At 34.8% G+C, this 21,825-nt stretch overlaps 1 protein-coding gene across 9 annotated transcripts in view; it reads left to right on the forward strand.

Annotated features, from left to right (window-relative positions):
• The window catches only part of DACH1 (dachshund family transcription factor 1), a 364,290-nt gene that overhangs the window by 293,091 nt on the left and 49,374 nt on the right, over positions 1–21,825 (forward strand). For all 9 annotated transcript variants that reach the window (XM_074815548.1, XM_074815545.1, XM_074815547.1 and 6 more), the window contains one exon: positions 20,580–20,731. In XM_074815548.1, coding sequence (XP_074671649.1) covers positions 20,580–20,731 — 152 coding nt within the window. The remainder of the gene's footprint in view (positions 1–20,579; positions 20,732–21,825) is intronic.

Genomic DNA, 21,825 nt, shown 5'->3' on the forward strand with positions numbered 1-21,825 from the left:
ACTCATTTATATTTATATTGTAATTTTCTTACAAACATAAATATAAAACCAAACTCCAGACGTTGCCCTTGACAGGCACATTAGTAACAAATCATTTTCTAACCTTGCTTATGGTAAATTTCCAACCATCTGCTGACAGGTAAACAGAAATTTCTTCTTTTTTTTTTTTTTTTTTTTCTCTCAGAATACTTTCAGTTCCCAACCTCAGCAAATGAAATAAAAAACCCCAACCTAATTATAAAATTACAACACCATGTTTTTTCTAAAGGGAGAAATGTTACTCTTTCTGGAGGCATGCATCTGACAAGCATCCCCTGCACATGGTTCTACCCCTCCTACGCATAGGATAACCTGTGGTCTTAAACATACCATCTGCTGTCTGCATGCCATAGAGGTGGAGGCAGCCTGAGGGTAATAAAGACTGGTAGACATCTCCCTACTCCTTACATATTAACAGCCCTAAAAAAAACCCTCTAAATTATTGCCAAATTTTGAACTTTCTCTTACAGAGCAGAATCCTGAGGTGAGAGATTCTGCTTTCTTCAGTCTATAGAAAAGTTTCAGTGGGGAAGAGTTATCTGCAGAATGGAGCCAGGCTGAGTGAAGTGAGTCGTGGTGAGTGTCACTTCTGAGGAGAAGATAGCAGACGTCGTTTCACATGCCTCAGTCTTGGGTCTGTGGATAGGCACTAGTAATGTCACCTGTTCTACAGGAAGTAACGGCTTCTTCGCAATGTATGGAAACCAGTTGGCAAGAGAGCCTTGCTCTGATTAACACCAGGAGATGGAGGGCTTAGAAAGAAGGGTCAGCTTCTGCGAGGTCTGGCTGTCTTCTCTGGCTCAAATTGGTGAAAAGGAGGGATCTTCAAACTGGATGCAAGAATTACCGTAGTCAGCGCCATGCCTTCACAGGGACTTTCGGTTGTCTGGGGTGAGGGGGCAGAAGAGTCAGAAAATAAGGTCAGTAGGACCAGCAAATACTGTGTAAACTGAAGCCCTGATAGGATTTGCATACAATTTTAAAGAACACAGGGAGAAATGGTGCCTCAAGGGCCTGCAACTTCGGTTCCTCTGAGCTTCCTGTTTTAACTATAAACTTATCATCCTATAACCTTTCTAACAAAGACATAAACACTTCAGCTACATATATTTTGATTGTTTCATGACAGTTTACTGGAGGCTTAGCAATGACAGATTTCTTCATTGTCTTTTTGCCAAAATTTGTCCTTTAAGTCATTTTTGTTGACTGCCCCTTTTAGCAGCTCACCTCACAATGAGAGAGGAGACAATTAATGGGAGGGTGATTTATCACTGCCAAAAACTGTCAAGGACTTCTGTTGTAGCTGGAGAAAAAGCAATTTCACATTATGGCATTTCATTCCGAATACATTGTATTTACAGCTCACAGTTTTATTTTCAGAGCCTATTATCAGGTGAAACAGTTGCATCTGAAATGTTGTTTGTGACATAGGTGACCTGTTAGGATTTGATAAGTATTTACGCCAGAGCACAAGGGGCTCACACATCTGCTGTTGGCAGAAGCAATGGAAAAAAATAACCTGGAAATGAGGCGTTTGATTTTTCTGGTTCCTACACTCGAGCATCTGTTGCTATAATTAAGTGGCATTCAGTAATTGCAGAGCAATGGTGAAATAAACATATGCATTCTTGCCAGCTTTTAGGATTTGGTGTCCTTACAGTAGGAGAGACAAGCAAAGTGACTTCAGCAAGAACAAAGGGTTCTGTAACAAAGTTTAGCAATTAACTTTCCTGTTGCATAAAGAGGAATTTTACAAGGAAAAAGAAATGGGGGGGGGGGGGGGGGGGGAGGGAATCTAAATTGGCTGGTGGCTTTTGTACGTTTAAACTGATCACTGCAAGAGGTAAAGGAGAATGTTGAACTGGGAACATGTTAACACTTTTCTGTTGAATGTACATGACTCCCTTGGGGTTGTATTTAGAAGCTAAAAATTGAGCATGCAAGAAATATATTATACAGAGAGAGTTTCTAATGCAATGTACTACTTGAATGTGAAGGGGGAGTTGAGCAGAAGAGCTCTGCGAGGGCCCCTGCTGCCTTTGTTTACGCACCAATTGTGGTGTAAATGAAAACAGAACCTGGTGGTCAGTATTAGTTAAGAACTCTGGTTAAAACAGGCTTTTTTAATGAATCATTTATAAGGCATTAGTTAAGCAATCAGATTTTCTTTATTCAGTATACTTTTTAAAATTTTTTCTTAGAAGTAGGATGAATGGGGGGTACATATTTTTTTCTGAGGGAGGATTTAAGTCAGAACACTGTCTCATCTGATCAGAAGTTTTGTGATTGTCATGGTTTTTGTCTTTTAAGAACAGGCTGTTCAACAAGTTATTCAACAACGGTCCTTGTACTAAAAATAAAAATAAAAATGGATAATTGAATAGCAGTACCCATGTAACCCAACAGATATGTGGCAGATGTAGCATGTTATAAATTCTGGGAACCTAAGAATAGAAAAGAGTGTCTGGCTCTTGCTGTCTGTCGAGGCCAATAAAGAGTGAGCATGAAAAAGAGCTATTAGTATTGTTTGAGGAGACCATTCTTATATATGCTTTGGCACTTCCCTTGCATGGTCTGGAGCAAGTTTGGCATTAACTGTGCACCTGCCTTTTTGGCTGGTGGAGTGGGCAGAAAAAATTGCAGTAAGTAGCTTGAATATATACATAGATACATACATGCATCCATACATACAAATACATATATATTCACATACATATATGCAGAAAGAAAAATGTGTAAAATGAATAAAGAGAGAAAAAATCTTGTTTGCTGGAGGTGGGACAGGGTTGAAAAGTGAAAAGAGCTTGTAGTTTTTCTTCAGTTTCCATCACTTACAGTCATTTCTACATAGCCATAGTAATCCATAAAAAGTCACTCAGAGTTTTAAAGAACTGGAAGAGCACAGGATCAGGATTTATATTTTAGCTAAATGTAAATGTCAGGTTCCTTTTCTCATTTTACTGTTCAGATAGTGAAACTGTATCTGTTAATTACTTTTGTTTGTAAATACAAATATTTTGAGGGTAGCTATAGCTTTCCAAACTGATACATTACTAATTCTAGCTGCATTTAATTAAATCTGATGCTAATTTCAGTAACTATATCTTTATTATTATTATCATATGCATTTCCATGGTATAATACTGGGAAAAAAAAAATAATCTGGTCAGACTTGAGGACATTATTGTATAAGAGTCTGATTCTAATATACTTCATATATGGATTAACCTGCTTTTTTATTCTGCAAGTGAGCTATTGGATTTTGAGAATCCTCATGGAGCAATGTTTCTGAACTAGGTGAGAGTCAGGAGACTTTGATCATGTTTCAGACTTTGCCAATGACCTGGTGTGTGACTTTGGGCAAAGCGCGTCACCTCTCCGTGCCCCTGTTTCCCTCTGTGCTCATTTACAGCTGAGTTCTCTGAGGAAGGGGTTACCCCTTAAGCATTTGCACAGGACTTTGATTTCCTTATTGAGCCCCAGGCACTAAAAATAAGTATTCTTACATGAAGTATTTCATTGAGCAATGTTGGAAGCTTTTTATTTTTGATGGAGGCTAGCCCATGGGCAGTGGCTGTGAGCCTACTCCTGCCATCCTTGCCTTGGCTTCAGTTTCTGAGCCATTTGAGTAGGGAATGTGGCATTAGGACCTCTTATAATCAACAATCTTTTGCCAGCATCCATTCTCAGCCTATTAAAAGAAAAAAGATAGTTGCGAGAACTCTGTCAATAGTGAAAGATCTATTATGTTGTCCACTAAAAACTTAGTACAGGCTATAGGAGTGATTTTAATTGAGATTTTTACAACCGTTTGATAACACTATTTTGATCACCGTATTTAGGGCTGGATTCCAACAGTGGACATAAAACCTCTGACTAATCCACTGAGTCACCCAGTCCCTGTCATATATTGCTTAATGGCCCATGCTGCCAGGAATTATAATAGCTTTCTAGTAATAATTTTTTTTCAAAAGAAACTTTATGGGCACAAAGTCTTATATAAGTTTAAAACTCAGATTTTTAAAAAGGCAATCAAAGAAAACTTACTAGAGCGATGATAAACTGCAGAATTTTCTTTTTTATTTACAATAAGTGTATAGAGTCTTAAATCACATATACTGTAAGTTAATGACTAATATTCTAACTTTGTTTGGTTAATGTTTGCAGGGCACTTACAGATGCTAGAATAATCTCTAATGTTTTTGCTCAATCTGCTCTGGAGATGGATGAAATAAATAGTTTAAACTAATTAATGTAACACCAGCTGTTACAAGTGCTTGGCAGACGTCTGTGAGTTTTGATGGGCAGAGAGCGGCTGTTGTACTTGACTTTATTTTAGTACAATGTTGATCACAGTGTAAGCTGGAATAAATGACGAGCCAAAGGAAGGAACAGAGGATGAATTCTGTGTAATGCAAAATAAATATTGCCCTTTTTCTGAAAATATTTTTGAGGTCGAGGGAGAGTTATAGTGGACTTTTATTAAGTCATAAGTGCTGTGACAGCAGCTGTGCTAACCATGCTCAATATTAACACACATTACAAAAGCTGCAAAAATATATAGGCATCTATGAAAATTCACATTGCTTTTAGATTCTAAAGAGTCTTAAGGCTTAAAATGAACACTTTGGCTGCATATTTTATTTTTACCTAGTAATTACTGTTAGAAAGAAGAGATGTTTAAGACAGGTAGAGAAATAATAAATATTAGTTCTAGAAAGTTAATGTTTGCAAAGAACAAGTTGGATTTCAGTGCTATTTGTATGGATGTGATTGAATTGTATGGTTTTTATTTACTTATTTTGCATTATAAAAATGAGCATGACTGCAAAAACTTTCAAGGTGTAAAACAGTTATATCAAACTGAATTTAGTACTTTGTGCTGTGGCCTTAATTTGTCAGTTCAGTCAAAAACACCACAAAGACAAAAATACATTTCTGATGAGAATTCATTTTTTCCATGTCATTTAATAAGAAGTCAAAGTATCCAAGTAACTTCTCTTTTAAAGTTGGAAGGTAGAATAATTGTGCTTTGACAGGGAAACGATGGCTGCTATCTCTCTATGTGCCAGCATTAAGATAACAGTGTCATTGTACAGATTGTTACCCTGTGAATATGTCTAATAAGTTATTATAGCGTGCTGAGCAGATGGCAAGTGTGCTCCTGAAAGAATTGATGGATGGGATATGATGTCATCAGTGAGATGACAAGGTTCACAAGGTACTTGACCTCCAAGAATAAGTCCTAACTGGTTAGAATTCTAAATGGTGAACTTTTGTGACACTGGCTAAATGGGAAATATGTGCAATTTGTATTTCTTTATGGTAGTGTTTACCCTCTTCACTGAACTCCACATAATGGGATTTGGTCCCTGAAGACTTGGAGATATTGTTGGAAGGTTTCACCCTGTAACCTTCAGAGGATTTCAAATACAAATCTATATGCCTAAACTTTAACAAAATCCCACAGAACGATATTTATGAAGTCAGGTTCATATATTTCTTTATATGTATATATATATGTAAAGAATTTAACTGAGCTGCTCAATTAATTTAACATGTTCTTCCAAAAGAGAAAACTGCTGACTCACTGAGAAAGTACAAAGTATAAAAGGATAATTCATACTTTTATTAGAATGTGTTTAAAATTGTGGGCTGTGCTAGCATGACAAGGATCTTAAAAGTGTGGTAATAATTTTAGTTATGACTAGGTTCTCCATCTCTAAATTGAATTAAACAAGTAAGTATTTGATCTACCTGTCTTATCTATCTATGTATCATCCTTTTTATCCTTTTCCAAATTACAAAATGGAATCTACACTGTTGAAACACAGAGTTCTCAAATAGTCCTCTTAGTTCTTTGCATGATTCATGAACTGAGGAAGGCACATGTGAAAGCCTCAAGAGGGAGAATCCAGCTCCCAAAGTTTAGGCACTGCAACTACATCTGGTAGACACTGATCTCTTCTTTGTTGTATGGAGAATTTAGGCCCTTATTTGGAGAGTACTGCTTCTCTGGTAGATTGGATAACATAGGCAGAAGGATTCTACCCTTTGACTCTTTTAAGCACTCTGTAAACGCCACCGATCACAAAGTGAGCTCTGTATATGTATTTTTATGAGCAATTATGCAGATAGACAAATCCTTCAAATTTTGGAATTAGAATTTTGTACCTATACATTGTAAATTGTAAAGAAAAGCAGAACATGCAAAGGCAGTATATATAGAATATATCAAAAAAGAACAACTGAAATAAAGGGGATAAATGAATACTAAAGATATATACTATTTCTTTCCTACAATGAAAGCTAGAGGCAAAGAGTTTGGGGTCGTGTTTCTTAACCCCTGAAATTAATAAAGCTTTTTTTCCCCTCGTTGATTTAGCTGTATTTGGCTATAATCAAAAGCAGGAAGATAGGAGGAAGAGGTACGAGCATAGTAGTTAGCCTTTTTTAATCTTTAATAAAATACTTGTGGTTTCTTAAAATGCTTATTGTTATTTGGCTCCTTTGAAATGAGGAGATATATTCCTTGTGGAAAACTCTTTTATATTTTATTGATTGCTTGCAGAACAAAGCATAAATGCTATATATACAAAAATAAACTATAAGAGCATGTACAGGCATACTTGTTCTGAATACTTTATGCTATTTATTTTCAACACTGATAGTTCTTTGAGATATGTGAATATTCATGTGACAACATAGGGGTTATTTACATGAACTGAAACAAGAGGAAACCAGATGAAAGCACTATAAATCCTATGAATAAAACCAATATATCATAATTTGTACATTTCGTTATGTTCTGAGTTTCAAATAAGTAAAAGTTGTTTGTAAAACTTTTACTACTGTGGAATATTGCTCCATTTCTTAGGTCAGCTTGTAGGTGCAATAAAACTTTCATAAATATGTTACAAATTGCTTCCGTCCTTCCTGTATAAATAAAATGCTGAGGGTTCCTAAATTACTTCAGAATTACAGCAAAGCTTTGGACTGAGTTGTAAAATGCTATAATAATGTATCAATTTTAGAGTAATTACTTTGAAAATATGGATTACAATTTGAAGGTGCCATCCTTTTTTCTTAGTTGATTTTAAATCCATGTCCTTAATCATCCAACCCAATGCAACTGTTATACTTATGTTGTAGACCTGCATCTGGTTCTACCAGTACAGGAAATGTACAGACAGTAGAAGGAAGATACTATGGCTCTCAGATCATACTCTCTTCCTTTTACTCCAGTACTAAGGGTAGAAGTATTGTGTCTGCAGGAAATAGTAACTTATTTACATGTGACTTGTAAATATTTATATCTCTGCATATAGTTTACTGTCTATATTGAATTATTGTTTCTCTGGTTTATTGCCATTTTGTTCAAATATAGTAAGGGAGCAGTAACCTGCTCGAAACCTACTATTAGTAGTGCAGCATAGAGATGGATCTTTAAACAAATATTTTCACTGTCTATAGTATGCACATTTTGGTAGTGGATGGATTCAAGGGATTTGGTTCTGTTCTTATAAGTTAATATTGAAAACTAATAGGGAACTGTTGTCTATATTAATGTCTACCAGTTTGTTAGCATAATTAAATAATTTTCAAAATAGTTAAAACCATCAGATGAGTTTATCAAATAATTTGATAAATTAATCATCTGAGTTCCCAGTTTTTTAATAAAACAGGAAAAAAAGAATCCACATCTCATAGCATATTGTCATAGGTGTATTGATTATGTGGCTAAAGTATTTTCAGGAGCTAAGGCTTTTCTACCCAATCTGGTCAGTGTATACATGTCTGTATGTATGTGTATGTGCTAGAGACACGTGAAGTATTAATGCAAGGTAAATGAGTGTTCACTGAGCTCTCTTTGCCATATGGCCCCTGTGGAGGATAGAAGGCCCTGGCTAGTTTAGGCCTGCCATATGGACCTGGTGGAAAAAGGTAGATCTTACACACAGAGCAAAGCTACCATATGGACTGGGTGGAGCACTCAAAACTCTAAACATTTCTCATACACCAGGGCCTTTTACACAGAAGAATGTAAAAACATACATAATACATTATACACAAAAGCCATTGAAAAATGGATCAATTGTTTAGGTTTAATATGATGCTTTCAAGCAATGTCCAAAACTATATAAATAATCAGGGCTTATTTTGAAATAGTAAAGAGATCATCAATCATTTACAACTGACTATTTTACTTTGCATTTAACATCTGCTGTATAATGGGACTGCATGATACCACCCTTAATGCTGTACAAAGACAGAACAGCCAAAAATAGTGATAGGGTTAAAGCAAAATTTCTCTGAATGTGTTCCCTTGGGTTTTTTTTTTCCCTCCTGTTCTTAACCTGAAACACAAATCTAACACTTCTGTAAGAGTTGTGAGGCAAGTCCTGGATTTAGAAATGGCTTCTGTACTCCTAATCTTTTGGGGAATTGAGATTAAACATAGGATTAGATCATTGACTCAACTTTATTTCCTCTACAAAACAAAAAAGATCTGTGCCAGCTAAAGCTCTGCTGTTTTGATGTTTAAGATCTCTGTTGCTTTTGTGTTCAACAAATCTTCATTTACTTTCCACACTGAAAATGGCATAGTCCTACATAGTGGGGGTCTTCTTTTATACACCAAAATGATAGTAAAGTAGCACAGTAAAATGCTCATTATATTTCAAACTACTGGACCTAATGTTGAACCTTCCTGCACATTCCCGTGTAAACATAACTATATTGGCTTGAATTATTTATACTTTAAAAAAAAAAAAAAAATCAGAAGTCAGATCAGGACCATTCCGATTATGATTATACCAACATATAGTAAAATGAAGCATAAATTAAAGATGTATTTTTAAGAACTTATTTTCCACTTTCTTACCTGTTTTGATAATGATTTAGATCTTGTTTTCACAGTTTTACATGTGAAAATAAGTAAACAGAAAAGAAGTCAACATCTGTTTTATTTTTGCAAATAGGGAGATTATTTAGGCTGTTTTGTCCCTTCAGATTTCTGTCACAATCTTTTCCTTTTCTCTAACTGTATTTTTTTCTCCTTTAGTCTTTAGTTAGACTTGAAATTTCAACAAGCACACTAATTTCTTTATACTTAGGAAGGGGAAGAAACTCCTGAAACAAATAAATTTTAGAAGCAATAAGTGTTACTGAGAAAAAGGTTTGAGAAGTAAGGAAAAGACTGTAGGAAGCAGTAGAATATGGTGAGTTACAGGAAAGCCAGGACAAAGGGAAGACAAAGGAAAGTGGTTCTGAAAATAATTAAAGAAGAATTTAAATTTCAGTTTTTGAATTCATTGAATTGTACTGAAATTTGGTAGAAGAGCAGCTTTCATCAGTAGCACTGACTTCCTTTCAAAAACTGAAAAAAAATCACTGAAGTGGCTGTGACTTGCTCATCTCAGTCTTCTGGATGCACCAGTTTATAAAACCATGCAGGGTGGTCATTTCCTGATGCAGCTCTTGTTCTTTTTCTTGATGGGCTAAAAGCCAACCTACTATCAGGATACTGAATAAAAGTGTTATCCTTAACTATATAATGAATTCATCAAGTTAAGATAATAAAGCTTGTGCAGTTTGTTTCAGTTTGTTTAAGCAGTAACTGTTTTCACAATACCATAATGGTAAATACCTTTTGATTCATGTTTTGTTTATGTTCAGTTATCACATACATGAATTATCATGAAGTAGTAGAGAGCATTTGAACAACTCTTAGGATTTGTATTTTGCTTCTATTGCGTAGCATTTATGATTGCTTAAGGAATGAAATAAATAATTTTTCAAATACATTATTGGCATAAACATTGAAACATTTACAGAAATTTTGATGTGAAACAGAATTAGTCAGGAGATCTGTACCTGTAATGGAGTTACAACACATATTTCCTTGATATTATGATAGAATATAGATAAAAGTCTGAATGTAATACTTAATTTGCATGAAGGTTTTAAACTGGATCCTAGGAAAGATTTTAATTTACCAGCAAGTATATGGCATGTTTTCTGTGTAAGGTACCTTAATTTTCTGTATTTATTGTAAAACAAACTGATCCAGGTTACATGATGACTCCAAACTATCTTTTATCTTCTTAAATCAGTGCTGAATGTGACCCATAATATATAAATACATAAAGGATATTTTTTGGTCTTCTCTAATATGTATTCTGATATATTAGCATAAATTACATATTCCAAGACATGAAGACACATGCAGGCCAAATCTCACTTTAAAGTGGATGCCTCAAATGGAGCAGAAAACATTAGAGGTAAAACTTCTACATTATTCTATCAGTGAGCATCAAGCTAGTGAATGCTGTAGAAATCTCACTAATGGACACATTCTGGCAGCTTGTTGTAGACGTTTGATGAATGAATTGCAAGAGGAATCATATGAGATGTAAAAATGCTTGCCTTTTCATTCTGAATTTTGTTTCTGAGCGCTCTGGGGTTTAGGGATTTTGGTTTGTTTATTATTATGGATTTCTGTGAAAATCAAATATTAGGATATAATCTATAGGCAATGGGTTGAGAAATGTGGCTATAATATTGTAAAGGATTGTTTCTGATGCTATAAACTATGAAACTCATATTGAACTCCCATAGGCAGGCAGCCAAATTTCTATTAGGATATCATAACCATATAATCCAAAATGTGTACATCAATTATTGTCTACAACATTTGCATTTGAGTACTGGAACCATTCCATAGATAGACACATTAAGGACATTTATTATATCTGTTTAAAAAAATTATTCTGAAATCATTTTAAAAAGTGAGTTAAATATAATTGATAGTCTCTTACGCAAATGTGAGGTTTTTAGCCCCCAAACTAAGAAAGCTTCTGTGTTATACTGCTACATGATACGAAAACAGCTCACTCATTTTGTACCCTTCCTGGTGCGAATTTGTCAAAAAGCGATGCTTCACATCCTTTTATTTTTCAGTAACAATTACTGTATTAACTGTGAAAAGATACAAGATCTTACTAGATCACATATTGCTGTAAAAAGTGTATAATGCCATTTGAGTACTTAAGCAAAGATGAGGTGTTATTGAACTATTGATGATAAAACACCTGTTACCTTAATGTCTCAGAAGCATGACTGCAGGGCTTGACCAACACAGTCCCCTAGGTACATTATTTTCAAAGCAGGGTTTCTTCCCATGCATTTCCAATGCATCTGTACCTTTTTCTTACATATTCAAGAATTCCTGAACCTTTTACCCCATAGCCCCATACAGTTCTGTGAGATGAGTCCATCTGACTGTTTCTTGGTTATTTTATTTTATTGGCATTTTTGGCTCTAAGAGTGAGGCACTAATACATCTGGGGTAGGAATTTTGGCATGCAGAAAGCTTGGGAATAGGTTTTCTCAGTATGTTTCTGTCTTGATATGCATTTTTAGACTGGTCATCTTATTCAGTAGTCTAATTAATATATTGTCAGTCTCAATATTAGAGGTACTTGATAGTATCCTTTTTAATAAATAAGTTATTAAAAACATTGGATCTTACATAATCTTACAGGAAAGTGAAGTGAGTATAAGTATACATGTTTTTAAAATATTGGGTTTCTGCAAAAAGCACTGTCACTGAACATTTTATATATTTATATAAAATATTATATTTTTTCATGTTATTCTAAGAAGAATCATGACAGTATTCTGTATGAATATTCAGTTAAACAAAACACATTAATCAGTAGATCCAGTTTGACAAATTTGGACCAGATAAATATTTTTATATATTTATCTGGGACAGATGACCAATATAAGCTACCATAAATGTGAAGTGTTTAAACCTCTTTTGTCTTCTCTGTTGAACTTCTGTGACATATTTATTTGTGAAAAGCAGTACTGTTGACTTCTGTGCTGCCACTTTACACCAGGTGCCAAGCATGCCTGGTCAACCTCATCTGCTTGCCAGCACTCTAGGGACGAGGGTGTGGGACAGGTTATGTGTTGCTGAATGAATGACAGCTGAAGAGTGTTGCACAGACACATCACTGTCTATTCATATTCTGTTTGGGCATCTGATTCATGCTGTCAGCACATTACCAAGAACATGGCCCATGTGACAAGGCAGCAGGAGCATTGATGCTTAGTCCCCCATAATTGCAACGTGGCGAGATATGGACTTCTTGAAAATGTTGACTTTTTTTTTTTTTTTTCCTGAAGAGAATGAATATTAGAATTATTAACTGAACACAGGCCAAGAAAAACACTGTGAATACAATGAAGTGCCAGATATTACCATAAAACCTTCATCTTCAGAGAATTACAAGTTACCAGCTGTGCTCTTATCAAGAATTCCCTTCTTACTACTGTTATGCTTACAAAAAAAGGGTGGTGTTATTTCAGCTGACAATGACAGAAATGCTAATATTATTGATATTCCTTATTTTTTAAAGCACCTTAAATCCAAAAATAACAGATAATTTTCAACTTTCATGAAACATGTCCACAGGATTATTAATCCAAATCATGTGACACTTGAAATGATCCAATAAAATACAGCAAAATGCAATTGTTACATTCTGTGATGTTTTTTCTCTGCATTTTGCAGTAGCAATGCAGAGACAATTAAAGTATAGGGAGGAATAGGCAGTGCAAAAGTAAGTATGCATACTGTGAATGTATTGCCTTATGTATTACTTTTATCAGTTTAGATATGCATATTTATGTCCATAATTTTGAAAATGTGAGGTTTAGTATACAGTACATTAATTATGCAGTCTTTAAGTCCAATCCCTAATTTGAAGTTTGATGTTAATAAGGAATTTACCTCACACTCAAAACACTTGGCTTGGTCTTTGATTCTGCATGCATTTAGGAAAGCTAAATGTATGATCAGGCTATCTAGGTGAGGGAGCCAGCTTCTGTAGCCTATGCAGTAAAGGAAATTAAATAGATAGTATCAGGAATGGCTGGTTTTGATTTCCTGACTAGATATCCTTTTACTACGTAGATGATTATGGACACTCCTCAGCACTCTTGTGAATGACTCTTGTGAACCTATAGGGAGACACATTTACATGACCCTCCACATACACTTAAGCATATAAGCAGTTCCCACAGAATTGCTACAAAGCCAAGAAACATTCTTTTTAGCACTCAATATTGCCTGGCTGATGGAGTGGAGCTAGCAGAGTACTAATTGGGACATTTGACATGAACCGGTAAAATACATTTATATTTTTTTCAGCATCCAAAGCACAGATGGCCTTCATCTGCATCTGATTCCTGCCAGTTCCATACAAGGATCTTTTTTTTAAAAAAAGGAATAATGGACACAGTTCTCATAATTAAGAACTGCAGGTTATATTATAAAGTGCCTTGTATTTATACTAATGTATTGTTAAAAAATGCAATAAAAATATTTAGTATACCTTTCTAGCCATCATTTTATCTTTAGAAATTTATATTTCTTTGGAGTTAATTAATGTAAGTTACTGTCAGGTGTTCAAGATACTTGTGCTTTATAATTATCAGATATATGCAGAATCATCTCTGACTATCCCATTTCTTCTTTATTCCTGACTGTTCTATGCACTTGAAAAAATTGTGTGAAAACTTCTGTGAGTGAACAGGATAATTTTTATTACAGGGACAGAGAAACCGTATAATTTTGGTTTGCACATTAAGTGTCCTGATGCCAAAGTAGACAAAGTGGAAATATCACTGGCATTTTAACATTCAATTGTATGGTAAAATATATTTGTTTAAAAATATGAATGGTAATTTATTCTGAAATATTGTGAAATCCTTAGAATAAATAAATCAGCAAATACTGCTTGACCCAGCCCTAATCAGTAATAGGCTGCAAAATAAGATAAAGGTTATTAAAATAATCCTTTTATTGAAAGAGAAAATTAGATAAGTTGCACTGATTGACTCTGAGGTCCTCCTAGGGACATGTAAAATGAAGAATAAACTCAATTTGATCTAGTCCAAAAAGCCTGAAGAAATCCTCACAGCTGGAACATCACCACTAATTACATTTTAGCTTTTTGGATATATTTTGCCAACTCTTTCCATCCATTTATAGTGATGTTATACCAGTAATTCCTTAACAAAACTAAAATGTACAATCTTTAAAAACCATACTTTTATATATTTGCTATTGACAACTATAAATTTCATTTACATTGAACTACAGTTCTTGAAATACTGCAAGAATTGTACAAAATACGCTCTGCTAAAAAATGACAGTTTGGCTGTTTTGTTTATTTCTTGCTGAGTCAGTCTAAATTCCTTCCTCTTGGACACTCTTTCTCCCCTTCTTCACAACATAATCCCAATCCTATTATTCCTTTCCAAAGTGTTCAGAGACCTTGAGTGTCCTTATTTCCTATTTTCTCAACTCAGTGTTCCCTCACTTTTTGATTAGTCCCTTTCTCCTTGTCAAGTCATCCCTGTTTCCAAACCCTCACAGCCCAATTCCAGCCAGCAATGCGTTTCTTTTTTTTTTTTTGTCTGTGTTTATAGATAAATTGGCTTAAAAGGTATCAGCATAGAAGGGATATCACTGAACCTGGGAGAAAGAGAGGTCCCTAAATCTTGTGTTCAAGGGGTGATTCTCCATCTGGCTCTAATTTGCCATTATGGAGACAACTCCAACTGCAGTATGCTCAGTGACCCTTTGTGGCAGTGAAGAATGATCTGTAGGGACTTCGGTTTATTTAAAAGGGTTAAAGAAATACAGGAAATGTATTAATTGAAACTCTCTTTTTCAAAAAGGACAAACATCAAGTTAGAATATTGTATTTTCAGTGGTTAAAATCAGACAGAATTGTCAGTAAATGTGAGTCTTACTGTTGATGGGCAAGTCCTGCATCTAAACCTACCTCCAAAGTGGACATCTAAAACCAGGTTCTTATGTACTTTTAGTCTTTTGTGGTCCTTTACGTGAAGTGGAAGTGTGCATATTTTGAAGCCCTGCCACTTACAAAAATGGTCCATAATGGTAGAAGTGATATACAGATCTATGAGTTCTGCAGCAAATATATGTGACTGTACCAGGTATAAAGCCATCGTGTGCAATGTACACATCCAAGAAACATATTCTTAGTAGCTGTGGTCCTTTCCATGTAAGCTTTTAATCTTTTAGTCATATTTCATTACTGGTGAGTTACTATTCCCAAAGTCCTCAGGCAAGCATACCAAGCCAAGAAATAGAACTCTGTGGACAGCATTTGCAGTGGTACTGTTAACTGTGAGAGCACCAGCCTCTTTGAAATGTTACAGAAACAACAAACAGTGAGGCAGTCGATTTGAATATTTGATATTCTCCCCTTATTTCCAGATGCCACAGTTGCAAATGTTTTAATTTCAGTGTATGTGGGTGTCCTGGAGAACTGTTTTTAGCATAAAAAGAGGAAACTAAAATGTAGATTGAAAAAAATATGTTTTTATAAGAACTAGTTTCAGTACATTCCTTTTACAGTTCGTAATATTCTTCACAGTCATCTTGTATCGCCCCTAGTTATGTACAGGGTGAATCTTGAATGACCAAATCTCTGAAGCAGTCAAATGATATGGGAATTAAGCAAGAAGTTTGTTTGCTTTTTTTTTTTTTAAAAAAAAAAAAAAATCTGCCTGAAGGTGGTAAACATTCCCGTTCAGGACATGGGACCCCCTGTTCTTTTGTGTTAATATAAATCAACAATTATCGATGAATTAAAATAGAAGAACTTCTCACATCTGAAACCTCTAACTCTGAGGAAGACAGAATATAAAACTTTGCAGTAAAGGATGTTTGACAACAGAAACCAAAATCATATTAAACCAAATGGAGTAGATTGTTTCTACAAAAATGTATGCACCAGTTTTATGATAGTAAAAAGTGAAAACAGGATCATCTTTCATCATTCAAATGGTAAGAAAGAGACTGTTTCAGGATCAAATACATGTGAAATTTTTTATAGAGAACAAAAAGCATCAAAATGCATTACAAAAAAAAAAACCATTAAAAGATTACAGAAAGGCAGTAATCTGTATAGTATTTTTTGGAGCCAGCTATTATCGCTTGCTTTCAAATCCTGGCAATATCAATATTCTCCAGTTTGATTGGTGACTGGTCTGAACTTATCCTACTTGCTTTTAGGAACAAAGACAAGAGAATGGCTACCTCTATTCATCTATTATTGTTTAAATAGCTGTCACAGCTTCCAGGATGTCTGTTTCCATGTTATCTGGTGAAAGAATAAAATAGAATGGCAACAAACCAAATACAGTGAAAAATGTTCATTGTATTTGGCCTAAACCAGCTGCTGTTTGCTGATAAAATCTGGTTTGAGCAAAAACAGGTGAATTTTGGAAATTGAGGAACAATGGATGGAATGGATGTGGCATTTACGAATATTTTAAAGATATGTGTCGCATTCAGACTTGCCTATTATGGTGATTTAGTTCATATGTCAAGGCACATATTCATCTCTGCTCAGATACTTGGGTAACAGCTTGTCCTATCCTTGTTTATTTGTTAATTTATAACATCTCAGTTCCCAGCACAAGCCAAGGCAGGCCCGGACACCTCTTTGTTCTGCCTCGTTCTTTCTTTTTCTTCCCCTTTCTTTACACTGTTGTGCTCCCAACTCCAACAATGGAGTTATAGATTGACCCTCTTTCCCCTCTTGCCCTGATTTGTCTTCGAATGCTTCCTTTGATGCGTTTAGACTGAAAATGCCAAATCTCTGTTTCCCAGCAAGGGCTCATCATTTTTGCAGTGTTGCTCTGCTAGTAGGTTAAGAGGAACATTAGTAGTTCCTTTGCAACAGTTTAAAAGATGTTAGACTAATGATTATTTGGAAACAAGGATATCTCATTGTATTGAGAAAAGAGGATGTCTACAGGAATGGAAGATTTTTAAATACTTTAATTGCAAGAGGTCTTATTTTGCTACTAAGATATACGATTATGTTTTAATTGGCTGTGTTTACAATGTGGTTTTTCTTAAAAATGCATTTTTTCAAGATTCACTCAATCATCGCTTATCTCACATCCACAAATATCCATGCTTCCTGTGTATAATATGTACATTTGCTCTGTTTCAAACATACTCACACTCAAAGTTTATTTCACATGGGACATCAAGAAAACAAAGTCATATTAGCCTGACTTGTTTTCTGAGTTGACATTTCATTTAAATAAGTTCATAGTAAGTTCAGCTCTCTAGTCTTACCCTTCAGTGTAAATTTGTTTCTGTTATTTATTATAACATAAGAGTTTGGATGTTATTCTGAGTTCATACCATTCTAACCTTTTCTGAGTTACTTTTGCCTATTGCAAAACCTTGCCCACACATTGTTAGGAAAATTTTTGCAAACTTCACAACATGTTTTGAGCATGCACAAAGTATGGCAAACTTAACATATATTTAATTTTAAAGTAGTAATAAAGTAAAAAATCCCTTGCTTCAATTCTATGACAAGAACAGTGTTAGGAGCTTTCTGTGTCTCAACAATTGCGTAAAAGAGCATAGTTTTTAAGTGAATTAAGGCTTATGGTATTTTTAAGTGGGTCAATTTTATCTAATACATTTTAAAATATCTTCACAATTTGAGACTTGAAATATTAGTAAGATTCTAAGTTGCCTTAGAAGTATGAGAGGTGATTGTTCCATTTCTCTGACAAACCTAGAGGCAAATGATGTCTTTTTTTACTTTACTTTCTCATATATATGAATCAATTCCACCATGCATATTAGTGATTAGACTCTTTCTTGCTATACCACACAAGTCCAATACCTTCACTAGAACCACTGATACAAAGAGGTCTTTAGCCAAAAAAACCTCAGTGACATGACATAGAAGAGGTTTTGTAATTTTAAAATTTTTAAATTTTTTTCTCTTTAATATGGTGTAGGAATCATTTGGGAAAGCCATATTTGTAGCAGAGGAAAAAGAAGTTTTCAGCCATGCAATAATACTGTGTAGGTTTATCAATCTATTATCTAACCAGTTTTGTTTAAGTTTTGGGTTATTTCTTTTGATTAATGGAAGCATAACAGTTCTGACAGCAGTTTGGAAGAAAACATTTGGCAATGATTTTTCACATTTGAATAGGATTTGAGAAGATGAACTAGTAAGATGATCTGAGAACAATAAGTTAGTTTGCAATACCCAGGAATACCTAATTTATTGTTTCTAACGAAGTGGTGAATATTTCCATAATATTTTAAAAGTTGGAAGAAAAGAAAAAAATCATATTTAGGGCCAAATTTTAGTCTGTTACTACAAAATAACTACAGAGATCCTGTTGCTGTGGAGTAGCATGAGGACAGAGGATACATCCACAGAGTACATTTTTCAGAGCCTGCTTTGAATCTTGGTAAGGTAGATAGGAAAGGGTTCGGTAATCTACAGCCAGTTTTTCTCAGCACTTTGTGACATGACTGGAAAACTTAAATATAGCTGAAAAAAACTTTTATGACTCTGAATGGGCTTAAGCTTTCCTTGGTCAACACCCATTCCTTTCACAATTTCACAAAGCTTACTGTGGTATGCCTTTGAATGATGACTTTATGAGAAAGCAGTAATTGTGGCACAAATTGTGACAAATAGGGGACATGAAACAGGGTTTTACTCCTTGTGTAGGCTACTCTCAGCCTGAGCCACAGTGAAGCAGGAAAAACAGCTTCCATGGTAGGACTGATCTCATCAAAAGTAGATCTTTCCACCTGAGCTTGTCAGCTTAGACTTCTCTTACAGTTACCAGACACTTCTAGAGGAAGATTTGTCTCCTTCTGCAGTAGATGCCTGTTATAGTTCAGAAGGATTAGCACCTTAAACTCATGTCGGCTTCTCTCCACTGTCTATAGAAAGAGCTAAGTGGGACCAGCCCAGAAGGAGATGTCCAAATGCCTGTTTGGGTATTTCTGTGGAGGGACATTGTGGCTGAGGCTTTTACTCTAGCACTGTAAATACAGGCCAGCGCAACAGAGCTGGTGATGGGGCAAGAAATCTGCACCTGAACATGGTTGATGGAGATTGATTTCTTCTGGAGTAATGGTGGATGGGGACTGTTGGAATGAACTGGGACTTTGAGTTACGTTTTTCTGGTTCTGGGGTTATCAAAGCCTACACTCTAACCTTTTCTTGCTACAGATTTCAATTTTCCTGGTCCTAGACTATGTCCACTTAAGAAAATACAGTGCTCCAGTCAAAGAGAGAGCTCTTTTCAGGCAACTAGAATCAGAGCTTTCATATAGCACAATTCCTAATGTACATGATAGGATAAATAGAGAAATATAATTATTATTGAAACTATAATTAAATAAAGTCCAGAAAGAAAAATAAATTAAAATACCCCAACACATATATATCTTATAATGATCAAAGCCCAAATGGAAAAGAACAAGTCTGACAAACCCTTTTGTAGTCAAATAGCTGTGCAGAGATTTACATAATACCAAGAGTACATTCTGGTGTCCTTATATTGTATTGTATTGAGATACATCATACAATGACTGAGCCCCTGGTAAGACGAGTATGTATGTATCTATATATATGTATAGATAGTTTTCCTTTTGAAGAATTCAGATTAACATCTGGTGCAAAGACATTGACCTAAATTTCTGTATCATATCAACAGTAGTCTCAGTAGTCTAAAAATATTTCAAAAAGTAAAAAAAAAAAGCAAACCTGAAATAGGGTATTGAAGTTTCTATTAGTTGTGGGGTTTTTTCTGTTGGTGTTTTTTTTTGTTGTTGTTGTTTTGCTTTGTTTTGGGTTTTTTTTCCCACTTATTTTATAATCTGTTCACAGATTATCTGTGAAATTTTAATCTTAGAAGTCTTCAAGCTGTGTGAGTTTTTTCCTGTTGTGATGTCAGAACTGATCAGATCTGATTGTTACAAAGATCCCACTAAGGAGTTTAGCACTAATTGTTAGATGTCCATGCTTGCTTAAAAAAAATTAGGCCAGTGATTGTAACCATGCTGTTAATTTCATGTACTGTTCAGAGCATGTTTCAATTGTGGGAATCAGGTGTACTTTCTTGATTAAAAACGCATTGAGGAGCTGTAGTTTTTCTGTGTTGCAGAATCTTCTGAGCTGTAAGTGAAACCATTAAGAGTGGGAAGGGTTAATTGTATGGGAAGCCTCATATTCAAATACTTCTCGTATACAAAATATATGTCATGCTAGAAAATATTCTATTGTCAATCCAAATAGAACACAAACTAAAATGAGATAATTGGGAAGGTGTCCATAAAGTCAGCCTGAATATATTATCACAAGTATATGTGAGATAATATTTGTTTTAAAAAGATTCTATGGCACTGTAAACTCAGTCTCATTAGAGACTGCATTTAAAAGGCTTATAAAGTTACTCATTAATGTTATCTTGTTGTATCTCCACAGCTTTTTCATTAAAGAAAATTCAGCAGAAAGCATTTTCTCCTGATAGCAGGAACCAATTTGCAATAAATGTTCTGGAAACCACTAGGGAAGCCATTACTGAGGTCTAATAAAAACAGACAAGCGTAACTTGTTCTATATTTTTGTTTCAATCACATACAGATGAGACCCCGCTCTCCACACCAACCGCAAGAGACAGCCTTGACAAACTTTCTCTAACTGGGCATGGGCAACCACTACCTCCGGGTTTTCCATCTCCTTTTCTATTCCCTGATGGATTGTCCTCCATAGAGACCCTTCTGACTAACATCCAGGTAGGCCTTTCTGTAGATCAGCTTAAAAGGATGGAGAGGAGCCAGTTGCAGATTTGTCTAAATTAATATAACCATTCTAGCTTAGTCAGTTCATAAGATTATTTGGATCAACTAATTTACTGAAACTTTGTAGTAATTTAGGTTTTAAAGGAACCACAGCAAACAAATGAATTTAGAAGCTGTCAGATACAGTACATAAAAATACAGATTGTATATTAAACCACAGCAGAGAATTTGATGAAAATTACATTGGTGTGTTTAACAACATTTGTCTTAAATGCTCTTTTTATTACAGGCTAATGAAATGTATCTTACTGTTTAACTTTATCTCATTTGCTAAGCAGAGAAACATTTCTTTAATAAATAGTTATTTTAAATTGCTGGAGTGCCAAGGTGGAAATTATATTTAAAGCTATTTGAAATGTGTCTCCCATAAAAGCATTCACAAAAAGCACTTCTTCTTATAAATAAGCTCATTTCACTTAAAGTACTGTCTTCAAAGAATAGACTTCAAAGGGTATTACCAAATTTTCTGCAGATTTCCTATTCAGTGATCATGTCTATTGTGTGTACAGTACAGCCTGATTTAAATATTTAAGGTATACACTAGCTTGTAGCTTGGAGCCAAGATGTTAGTGTTTCATATTAGAGTGAAGAATTCTTTTGTCCACAAATTCAGTGATCATGTGTTCTGCAGATGCAACTTTTGCAACAATATGGTTGTATGTTGCATGCAGAAGCAAAATGGTAGTGCAGGAAACAATGCAGCCATGTTGTACTCATTCCAGATAAGCCTCATCTGTGCAGCTACTAACTTCTAATGTATTTGTCACACTATTTTTCCCTGCTCATTCCTGCAAATACATAAAATCAATTGTATTCTATTCAGCAAAGGTTGTGACAGAGTAGGGCCAAATCCCACTCATTTTACTTTCTTAAGCAATCTCATTAAAGTTTATGGCATTTCAGAGTTGTTTTGTGAAAAGTATATGATCCATTCATTGCTGTTGTTTTGAGATCTAATAATGAAAAAATACTGCTATTTAAGAATTCAGTATTGCTATACCTCCCTGGTCTCAAAGAGCATATTTGTG

Source organism: Strix aluco, chromosome 2 (genome assembly GCF_031877795.1).
Source record: "Strix aluco isolate bStrAlu1 chromosome 2, bStrAlu1.hap1, whole genome shotgun sequence".
Classification (NCBI taxonomy): Eukaryota; Metazoa; Chordata; class Aves; order Strigiformes; family Strigidae; genus Strix; species Strix aluco.